Source organism: Mustela nivalis (assembly GCF_964662115.1).
Source record: "Mustela nivalis genome assembly, chromosome: 1".
NCBI lineage: Eukaryota > Metazoa > Chordata > Mammalia > Carnivora > Mustelidae > Mustela > Mustela nivalis.
The window spans coordinates 100,711,262-100,723,360 of NC_139020.1; the positions used below are offsets into that span (position 1 = coordinate 100,711,262).

General features: G+C 37.0%; 1 protein-coding gene across 4 annotated transcripts in view; it reads right to left on the bottom strand.

Moving 5' to 3' along the window:
* The window catches only part of PEX5L (peroxisomal biogenesis factor 5 like), a 226,419-nt gene extending 215,734 nt beyond the window's left edge, over positions 1 to 10,685 (bottom strand). For 2 of the 4 annotated variants that reach the window (XM_082744575.1, XM_082744572.1), the window contains exon 1: positions 10,364 to 10,468. In XM_082744575.1, coding sequence (XP_082600701.1) covers positions 10,364 to 10,384 — 21 coding nt within the window. In that variant the 5' untranslated portion in view covers positions 10,385 to 10,468. Of the gene's footprint in view, positions 1 to 10,363 lie in introns of all 4 variants that reach the window. The other 2 variants (XM_082744568.1, XM_082744571.1) reach the window with 2 other exon arrangements.
* Positions 10,686 to 12,099: the final 1,414 nt, after the last annotated feature.

Below are 12,099 nucleotides of genomic sequence, written 5' to 3' on the forward strand. Positions count from 1 at the left end.
TCTATCCCAACCCTAGTTCTGGAATTCTGTGAGTCCCCCAATGTACTTTAAAAAAAATTTTTTTTTAAAAGAAACTTTTTATTTTGTTATTGTTTTGTTTTAATTTTTTTTATTAACATAATGTATTATTTGTTTCAGGGGTCTGTGATTCATCAGTCTTACACAATTCACAGTGCTCACTATAGCACATACCTTTTCCACCAATGTCCATCACCCAGCCACCCCAACCCGCCCATCCCCACTCCACTCCAATAACCCTCAATTTGTTTCCTGAGATTGAGAGTTTCTTGTGGTTTGTCTTTTTCTCTGGTTTCATCTTATTTCATTTTTTTCTCTTTTCTCTTATGATTCTCTGCCTTGTTTCTCAAATTCCACATATCAGTGAGAACATATGATAATTGTTTCTCTCTGACTGATTTATTTCACTTGGCATAATACCCTCTAGTTCCATCCATGTCATTGCAAATAGCAAAATTTCATATCTTTTGATGGCTGCATAGTATTCCATTGTATACATTTACCCATCTTCTTTATTCATTCGTCTGTCGATGGGCATCTATTCTCTTTCCATAGTTTGGCTGTTATGGACATTGCTGCTATAAACATTAGGGTGCATGTGCCCCTTTGGATCACTAGATTTGTATCTTTGCAGTAAATACCTAGTGGTGCAATTGCTGGGTCACAGGGTAACTCTACAGCAATTTTTTATTTTGAAAAAACAAAACAAAACAAAACAAAAAAGCCCTAGCCTACAGGAAAAACTGCACGTATAGAACAATGAACTCCCATAATACCCTTTCCCCAGATTTACCAATTTTTAACATTTTGTTGTATTTCTCTCTCTTTCTCTGTTTCTGTCTTCCTTCTCACTCTCACTCTCTCTATTATATATGTAATTATAGCATACATAGTATTATTTTCATTATTGTAAATCACTGGAGAGTAGGTTACATACACTATTCCCCCTTACCCCTTCATACAGCAGGATGTATGTCCTATAAACAAAGCTAGTCTCTTACATCGTCATAGTTTAGTTATCAAATTCCAGAAACATAACACTAATATTAATCTAATTTCCAGTCTATATTCAAGTTTCAATTATGCCAACAGTGTGCTTAATCACAATTTTCTTTCCCAGTCCAAGATCCAATCCAGGATCATGTATTGTGTATAGTTGTCATATGCTAAGTCTTCTTTTAATGTGTAAACACCTTGGTATTTCCTTGTTTTTCATGACATGGACACTTTTAAAAACATAATTTGTTTACTTTATCGAATATCCTTCATTGGGGATTGTCTGAAATTTTCTCTTGATTGGATTTAAGTTGTACATTCTCAGCAATAATACTACGTTAGTGATGTTGTGTCCTTCTCAGGGCATCATATCCAGAGATGGGCATGCAGATGATTACTGTATTGGTAGTACTGATTTTGATTATTTAATTAGGGTGTTGTCCAATTTTTCCAGTGAAAAGTTATTTTTTTCTCTTACAATTTAGATGGTTGCTATATATATTTTAAAATATTTTATTTATTTATTTTGAGAGAGCACATGATTGGGGGGTGGGGAAAAGCACAGGGAGAGGGAGAGAGAGAATCTAAGCAGACTCCACTTTCAGTGCAGGGCCGATGTGGGGCTTGATCTCATCACCCTGAGATTAAGACCTGAGCTGTAATCAAGAGAAATCAACTGACTGAGACCCCCAGATACCCTAAAATGGTTGATATTTTGATGTTATATAAATATCTTGTTTCTCCTCAAACTGCCCTCTTCCTCATATTTAGCATCCATTTAGCATTTTTGTTTGAATCAATTTTTGTTATGTTCACTGCAAAATGATGATTTTTCTATTTTCATCATTCCTCCTATGCCTATTTGTTGTTCAAGTATACTTTTAATAAATCCCCTTTCTACTTAAATAAGCCAGACTTGGCTCCCATTGCTTACAGCAAAGAACGCTGGGGTTTGATTTACTTGTATATTTAGGCAACTAGTTTCAAGAACCTATCAAACCAGTTCACTCAAATAGTTAATCTAGACAGTCCAAGGAGAGACAGTGAGGAACATTCGTAGAAACATAAAGGATACAACTTTTTCTTTATTTTTTTTTTTTAAGATTTTTATTTATTTATTTGATAGAGAGAGATCACAAGTAGGCAGAAGGCAGGCAGAGAGAGAGGGGGAAGCAGGCTCCCTGCTGAGCAGAGAGCCTGATGTGGGGCTCGATCCCAGGACCCTGAGATCATGACCTGAGCTGAAGGCAGCAGCTTAAACCACTGAGCCACCCAGGCGCTCCAATGATGCAGCTTTTCATGGTGCCTCATTCCACTTTTAAAACACACCTACAGACCAGACCTTTTTCCACTGCCGGCCAAATGACTATCAAACTGAATACATAAAATATCAAATAGTTACACTAAAACTAAAAAGCATAAAATATCAATTTTTGTGACTAAATGCCAAACACCTGGATATTTTGGAATATCTAGAAGTTTATTATAATGTTTACTTTTACTTAGATTTTTGTTTATAAAAAAACATCAAAATAAAGAATAATAGTGTAATAGAAATAGCACACTGGGGTAAGGCAGTTTTCATTCCAGTGCTAGCTCTGCTAACTAACCTGCATGGGACTTTTTGAGAAAACCTCTTACGTTTTTGAACCTAAATTTCCTCATCTGAGAAATGAGATGATTGAACAGAACACTTTCAAGAGTCTTTCAAACTCAGGATTCTATGACCTCAAAACTGAACATTAATGTAATTGTTGGAGATATAAGGAACCATTAACCTAGAATATTCTAATGAGCACATTTGGATCCAAAATTATTCTGGTATAAAGATTAGTAACTGTGAGATAACTCCCAAATTAGTCAGAGAATAGAAACGTCAAAACAATTTAGAGAACAACTTATAGTCTAGAGATGCTAAAGCAGTCTTAGACTGTCTGAATAGATATCTTTCCTAAGAGATAAACAGTTTCACATTGCTTGGCATTGGTGAGATCACATCTTGAGCAATGTCTTTCTCAGAGGGCCCTACTTTCATGGAGGTATTAAAACATCAAAAATGTCCTAATGAAAAATGATTGAGTGGGGCGCCTGGGTGGCTCAGTGGGTTAAGCCGCTGCCTTCGGCTCAGGTCATGATCTCAGGGTCCTGGGATCGAGTCCCGCATCGGGCTCTCTGCTCAGCAGGGAGCCTGCTTCCCCCTCTCTCTCTGCCTGCTTCTACTCTACTTGTGATTTCTCTCTGTCAAATAAATAAATAAATAAATAAATCTTAAAAAAAAATGATTGAGTGAACTGGGCTCTTTATCTTGGAGAAGAAAAGATTTAATGGGATGAGGACATGATAATTCTCTCAATACTTGAAGGTTTGTTTTTATTCAGGTGGAACATAAAAGGTTTTCTGTGTTTTTTTCCAGACAGAAAAACCACTACCAATTGGGTGGAAATTATGGTATGGATATGAGGAAGAAACTTATTTCAAACATAATTGTGATAGCTGTTCTTACCAGCCCCTCTGTCAGGGACATCATCATGTCTCTATGACCTCAGAAAGATACCCAAGAATCAAGTTTTTTTCTACTCTCAGTGCAATAGGTCAGGCCTTGTTCTCCATGTCGATGTTTTCAAACCATCACTTCTCAAATGTTAATGTACATATAAACCACTGGGTATCTTGAGATATTCAGTTTCTGATTCAATAGATCTGGGATTGTACCTAAGATTCTGCATTTCCAACCATCTCCCAGGTGTTTCATGTGCATTATCACCTGCCCAATCAGATGTTACTTCCCCACATAAACAAAAGATACCATTTGGTATAAGCGTTCATGTTACAATTCATACCCATGTGAAAGGAAGTAAAAAATGTTTTGCAATTCTATCAGCTTCTTCTCATGATGTTTAAATGTTTTCCTGTTTCTCATTTCCTTAAAGAGGTTACAAATTTTCTGACATTTTACTATTTTTGATCACTTTGCACGATGGTACTGGCATGGCCCTGACTAATTCTAGGTAACCAGGAAATATTCCCCCTGAACATTATGAATTTTGCTTATTTTAGGTCATTACTTCATTGACTACAATGATTTTTTCATAGGACACTCAGAGATGTACACACAAACACACATACCATCTCATGGTGCTTTTTATTGGATTTTATCTACAAGGCATGATGGTCTAGGAACAGAGGCCTGTGTGTGCATAGGGAATCTGTGCCCACTTTCAGTCCCCCTTCACTCTAGGCTTTATCTACCTCCAAATAGGCATCTTACTCAGTGGGAACTGGCTAAATATCCAGGGTCTTTTTGTTATCATTGCCTTGAGAAAATTTTTATCTCATCTTGATACCATACCAGTTTTAACTCTCAAGGCTATACAAAACAATTGTAGCCTCTCCCTAGTAACTCTTCAAACATTTATATAGAGTCATTGTGGTCTCTTTGAGGCTTCACTTTCCAAGCTAAACATCCCCAGTTCCTTCAATCATTACTCATATGAAATGGTTTGAATTCCTCTACCATACTGTTGCTTTAAAAATTAAATAATTTTTAAGAGGGTGTGTAGGAGTGGGAATTTTGTGGCTTCCTAGGTAGATTTCTGGCATAATAACACCAAACATCTTTTGGAATCTTCATAACTTATAGGTCACCATATGGCATTCTGTTTGGGGGGGAAAAAAAAGTTTTCGCTATACCAACTCCCACTTGTAGGGTTTTTCCGGTTTTCTTTCTTTCTTTCTTTCTCTCTTTCTTTCTTCCTTTCTTCCTTTTTCTTTCTTTTTTCTCCAGAGGTATGTATGTATGAGCAGGAGTTTTGGGAGTTCTTTATGCACCTTCAATGCAAACTCTTCCACCTAGTTCAGATTCACCCCACTTCAGAGCTGCTGGACGGTTCTATGTGTTTTTCTTGCATGAAATGGAGAATAAGTAGCATCTTCCTATCTAAATGAGCTCATTATTTTTCATCTGTGCAATTTCTAACAGTGATTGTCTAAAAAAATACATAGGAATGTCAGTTTAGTAAAATCTCACATGAAGAATAATAATGGTCATTTGTCTAATGGAGTTTTAATAGGAGAAGTAGTACATTGGTACTAATAAAGATCAGTAAAAAGTGACAAAATAAGACAACAATGGCCATGTGTTGTATTATACTCTGAACTCTGAACAATCAGCAGTAGTCTGGATATTTAACCAATAGGGTATTACTATCTTCCTGTATGTATGCTGTATAATATGCTAATTATAAAATAAAAAAAATCTATCTTAATGTAATGAAGAAAGAAGTTTTCCATTTTGTTCCTAGTAAAGGGAATGGCATAGGTGAGGAGGGGTGGAAATGGGGAAGGTAGAGATGAAGGTCATTAATAGAAATGTAACCCCTAATTCACATCACTCTGGTGGTCTTGGTACCTGATACATGGGTTACATGCTGCACAGTAAATAAATTCTGAATTATAAAAGATGATACACATTCAGAAATTTGGCAACCTCATTTCCTTTATCAGTGTATTTGTAATTACATCATGTTTAGATGTCCCCTAACACTCAGATTGGACTTAAGTCTCTTAATAAGGAAACATTAGGCCAGAATTGATCTTCACTTTTAGTGCAGGAAATGCATACTAGTTATTCTATAAGTGTATCAAGAAGTTAATTCGAGAATATAGAACCTTTAAGCAGCTCTAGCTTATGCCTGTGTTGGCAACATGTGATCTCAGTGAAAAGTGTAAAACAGCAGACTGCCAGATGTTTTGACTATGTGATACATCACATCTTAATGTTTCTTAGGTTGGCCATAGTAATACTAGAGATTCAAGGATTTTAAAATTAACAAGTTCTATTCTAACCCTTTCTTAATCTTTACCTTAAAAATGTCTTATACTCAAAACATTCATATGTTAGAATTTTTCTTTAAAACACATGTGTTCAGGAAGAATGTTTGTAAACCATAAACAAAATCTAGGAAGAACATATCATATTTCTTAAAGTATATTATATAAACTATTGGCCAGTAAGACTATGACTGGGGAATGATATTTTCAGGTTAATCAAACACTCTGCAATATTATTCCATATGTATTATAAATTTTAAGTGTTGGGAGCTCAGTATTACTCTCATATCAAGCATGATTTCCTTGTAAATATATTCGAGGGCACTTCAAAATCTTCTGGAACTTGTTTCTTAATTTTGAGCACTAGATCCACTGTACACGAATTTCCTTCAGAAGAGTTCTAGTTAGTACCATTTCATTTAGACAATAAATTCATTCAGTAAATGAGTATTAATGCTGACTATCATTCATAGGAAGACTCTGAGGAGACGAGGCAGGTGCCATTTGAGACGGGGAGGGGGGGTGAGGGGAAGGCAGTGGCTACACCTGACCAAGACCATCAACCCCAGCCTCTCAGGACAGCATTACACATTCTCCTTAAAACATCTTCTCTACCAAACTAATCTTCAAAGAGTCTCCTCTGAAAATGCAAATACCACTGCAGGGCATGTGTATGTAGTGCATGTATGTAGTGTATGTAGTGTACTGGTATTAATTATATCTTTGTTAGCAAAAGGTTGAAAAAAGGTTGAAGAAAGGAAATGACAGAAGATAGAAAATGGTGGCATCAAAGAGGAGAAAATGGATCTCTTAGAGAAGTGGAAATACCCATGACAAATACTACTTATTTTACAGTTTTGCTTTAGGGTTTCAGTTATGACAAACTATAGTTATAGATGTGGAAACATTTTATAATTTTCTCTTGGATTGGCTTCTTCTATTTGTTGTTTCCAGTGAAACTAAATGAATCCCTAGTGTCCAGATCTAATGTATTAACATAATTAATGCTACTCGAGCTGTTCCCTTTCATGAAGGTTTTTTTGAAAAGCTAAGTAAAGTCATAAATAAAGACAAACACAAAATGTCTTTGGGGGAAGACAAATAAAATGGCTACTTTCAGAACTATTAATAATCTTACAATTTTTGTCACTTAAATTTTCTTTAGTTAATGTCTTATGAAGCTAGAGGGTGTGCAATGTTTCCTCAGCCAGCTTAAATAAATCAGAAAATTCTGGTTTTGAATGCCCATAATGAAGATCAGTTACAATTATGAACAGATTTTTTTGTTTGATTGCCTTCTGAAATAACTTTCTTTTGTAACAAAAAACATTAGTGAGGATGTTTCATTAAAAATAAAAAACAAATCTTAGTTCAAAACTTAAATTACATTGCTCTATATTTATACCATCCCAGAAAAAAAATTCAGCTAAGGAAATATTCAGACACATAATTATTTTACTCTAATTGGCATTGTTAATTCACATGCACATGTACAAACAAGTATTGCGGTACAGAGTATACAGAGGTATTAAAGAGATTAAGACTGCAGGTTATCTGAGAGGAATAAAGAGTTTGGCCTGAACTGAATCTAAGATATATTTAATTGCCATTGGCCCCCTTGGTCAAAAGGAGAAAAAGAAAGGTAAATCTAAAACAGTCACTAAAGAAACAACTTTTGCTTCAGTTGCTTGGGTGATAAATTCCCCTTGGAAATAAGTGGCAAGGCAGTTGAAAAACAGCACGACTCTGGGGTCCTGCTCCTAAGAAATATACCTGTGGCATTTACTCCGAAACCAAGAAATATATGTTCTATCTATCTGTAATAGATGTCAACTTTTCAAATGAACTAGCAGAGTGTGTTTTTGAAAGTCTCTGGCTTCTACAATGAATTCAGGTTCTATGGTAAAGTGGATGAATTAGCTAGATATAAAAGACTTAATAGACTATTTATAAAATCATTTAGTTGTAAAAATAAAGGCACTACAGGAGTTTTAAATTAGACTATTTTTAAAGGCTTCTTGTGAACATCTCCCCCACTCCAGACTGCCTATTTTCAAAGCATTTTATTTTAGAATCTCTTGGATACAGAAAAGAGAATTAGAATGCATAGCAAATGACTGCAAATATTTTGTTTCATTCTCATTTTAAGGTATCAGCCAAGTAACACCAGTGTATCAAATGAACTCCAGAGTTGGCAGAAGTGTTAGTAAATCTGCTCATTCCTGGTCCATTTTACCAAATATGTATTCAGATTTTTAATAAATATTTTGGAATATTTGGGCTATATATCTTCTCCTTCATGATTACAGTCAGGTACGCACAGGAGGATGATGTTATCTCTGTTAAGGAAGGATTCTTTATTTAACCTGAACATATCAACATAAGGAGATTTTGTCTATAGGATAAATTTTATTCTTTGGGAAAGAGACTGGGTTTTTCAGATATAAGCAAATAGCTATATTATAAAATCAGGTTGTAATAGGCATTATTTCCGGGGGAGGGCAAGTCCCACTGAGATGATCGTATCATTTAATAGCTACTATACTACTAAAGCCTGAGAAGTTGTATGTTTAACATTAATGGTCATTAGTGAATAGGAAAAAAAGAGTATTGTGTTCTGTAATTTTGGCAAGCATATTGATTACAGTCTTTATTTAGTAACGTTTTCAAGTTAATCCTGGCAGCAAAGATCTGTAAGTTTTACTGCAAGCCATCATATTTGGCTGTTACAACAGAGAACAAGCAAAAAACATTAAGTTGGGAACATATGCAGAATCTTACATATTGTTTATTCTTTCAAAGTAAAATGGAACCCTCGGACATTGTTCTAGACAATCGATTCAGGTTTCATTAATATCCTCCCTTGAAATATTCAGAAAATTGGGTTAAAATTGGGTCCCTAATTTACCAGATTGTTGTTTTAATTCTTCATTCACAAAAACATATTTAAATAACAACAACAAAAATCAATGTGGAAAGTTTTTGTAAATTGCCCAAGCAATCAATTATGAATTTTATGTGAATGAACAATTTTCTGAAGATTGACTTTATTCAGTAAAACCTTCCTATTTTCCTCCTGTGAAGAAACTGTTTAGGGATAATAAATAGATAATATATAAAATTATAACTGTCATTCTTAGGTGCAGATGGAAACATTAAACTCTATTAATAATTCTTTATTTTTTCATCATTATTGGAATGTTTCTTTGTGGCTAAACTTTCTTATTAACATAGCTTTAATAAGAAACACATCTATTATATATATTTAGAAATATACTTCAGTGACTAATTATTATCCATCAACTGGATAGAACTCCAGTAAAATTTTCAAAACAGGATGATGTCAGTAATATGGGAAGTGTTTTTGGAATTCTGATAGTGCTGATTCAGAAATCTTACAAAACTTATGAAATTGATTAATGCCATTTTATATAAAAGTAAATTATGGTCTTAAAAAATTTCCTCACAGACTTAGAAAGTAAATATTTGATAATGTTAAGTCATGAATGCAATAACATATTTATCTATTTTCAATTGATCAAATGACACAAAAGCAACATCATCAATATTCACACATGTTACAGACTAGTGTGAAGACACCACATATGATGACTGTATTTGACCATCTTTGGAATGGAAAGGAAGCCCAAACATCAAATCTGATGACTACAGCATTTAGGAACAGCAAAAAGCAAAACAAACAAACAAAACAAAACAAAACAAAAAAACCACCCCACCAAAACTCAGTTCATACTTTAGGAAGCTGAGTTAGTACTTCGCTTTTTCCCCCAAGAGTACACCTGCCTTTATAAGGAAGAACCAACCATGTGAATGAGAACTGGAGTCAAGGTTAAAATAATTTTTCCCAAGAGAGTGGAGTGCATCTAAGAGAAGCAGAGGCTTAGCTCAGAGGAGCATTAATAACAAGAGGCAGCACCTCCCCTGAAAAACATTAGAGCCTCTTGGACATACGTTTGAAATTCATCCCCCCAAGTCATCCTATGACTGTAGGGATAGGTGATAATGTTCCACTATTTGAAGGGGGGAAATACAGCACCGACCATTTAAAAAAAATCATCACTTTAAAAAATAATACAAAAGTGGCCAAGTGTTCTAACTGTCAAGAAACCTTTGCAGATGATAAAAGAAAAGCTTTGTCTTTCCAATTATTGTTTGCCCTTCAGCTGACATACATGCTGAGTTGCATCAATAGGATTACAACGGAAACACAGTCATCTCCAGGTTTCCTCTGTTTGGATTTCTTGATCTTGTTTAAAGAAACAGGCTCAGGGAATGCACAGAAAACAAACTTCCCCAATCGAAGTTCTGAGGTCTCCCCCCACCCTCAGAAACCTGTCTAGTTTTACCCATAGCACCGGACAGAAATGTCATGGTCATGTTGCACCACTTCACTTGTTGAATTGTATGAAGACAGCTCTTGACCACAATAACTTAGTGAAGAACCTTGCTCTTAAATTAGCCCCCAAGATTTCTTTCCAGTTCGATGGTAATGTCTTACCTGCATGTGTCCCTGGTACATTCTGCTTGGGCTTCTTCAGGGCTCCCTGAGGCCGCCGGATGCTTTCCCCCGTGTTTACTTGCACACCAACAGAGGGGAGAAGGCGGCGTGCACACTGTGTTTTAGACCGTGCCTCTGAGCCCGGAGGAAGGCTCCAGGTAGCCCGGCCACGGTGGCCTCCTGGCCGTTCTGCGGGCTGCTGGGAACTGTTCTCCGCTCGGGGTGCTGAAAGCGGACACAGGAGAGCGCGCGGAGGAGACGAGGAGCCCAGGCGGCCACGCTCACCCGCAGGCGCAGGTCCTGCTTCACCCGGCGACTCTAAAACTCACTCCTTCTCCACCCAACTCTTTCTCGCTTCCTGCCGGGCTGCCTCATGTCTCCCTCACTATCTTCGTCGCGAACCCCCTCTCCTCCCAACCCTGACGTGAGCGCCCACACCAGCCGCCGCCGCAGCTGCCGAGCGGGGCGCGCGCCGCCCTCCCGGCCGCGTCCCTGCCGAGAGGCCGCGGGGCCGGGCACGCGCGCGCGTCCTCGGCGGGCCCGGGAGCAGCCCGAAGGCGGGGCGCGCACGCGGCGGCAAAGTGCCCGCGAGTGGTGGTCGCGCAAGGCGTTCAGGTGTGGCAGCTGCAACCACGGAGATTCCTGCAGAGTCGATGGTCAGATGCAAGAAAAGTGGGAGGAACATGCATTGTCTCTCCAGGAGCCATCAATAACGACCGAGCCTGTCATCCTACAGACATAATAGGCTGAGCGTGGGGGTTTTTGAAGAGTTTACTTCTGTTCTGATTCAGCTCTCACAAGTTGCCTCCATGTCACTCCGTGAATAAAGACTCCCCACTCACCCCACCCTCAATTCATTGTTGATCACTCTATTTAAAATTCCAAATCCCAGTCTCTAAGGGCCTTCCATGATTTTTCTCCCTAGCAGTTAACATCATCTAACATCCCATATATTTTACATATTTTATTTATTGTCTGTCTGTGGAGACGCAATGTTATTTCCATGAAATCGGGGATATTTAGGGAGGGGAGTGTATCTGTTTGTACACGGATGTATCAATATGATATAGTACCACCTGCCACGTGGTTGGTAGTCTAAAAATATCTGTTGAATGAATGGGTCTTTACTATATAATCTATAGGTAGAGTGTATTTACATAGGTCTCAAATTAAAGAGACTGGATAGTTTGATAGTCTTTACATTATAAATGTATAGACATACACACCGTGCGCCGGCATATATGTGTATACCGTGAATACCTAGTTTTGTTGGTAATAAGATCTCCAATTACACAATATGCCCTCCAAGTTGTATACAGCATGATATGATCCCCCCAATAGTGTAAACAGCATGATATACCTTTCATAAAGTTAAAAAATTTATCAGCTTTCTGGGAACATAAATATATATCATATATAACTATATGAAAAGGAAACCAGTAGAACAATCAATATAGTATTCAGAATGTTGGTAATTCTTGGTGAGGAGAGGCAGGAGGAGGGGATAGTGGCATTTTATATGAAGGTTAATTATCTATGTCTTAGCTATTAGCTAGGGTTGTGATTTGAGAATATGTATTACCCTGTAAAAATTGCTATTAAACATAACTATGTATGAACTAGTGAGGAAAGGGTGAAATGAATCCAAGAAATGATTAATTCAATACATCTGTGGTCCTAAAACAAGCGACTGAACAGCCAACCAACCAATCAACCACAAAATGAGTAAGACCTGC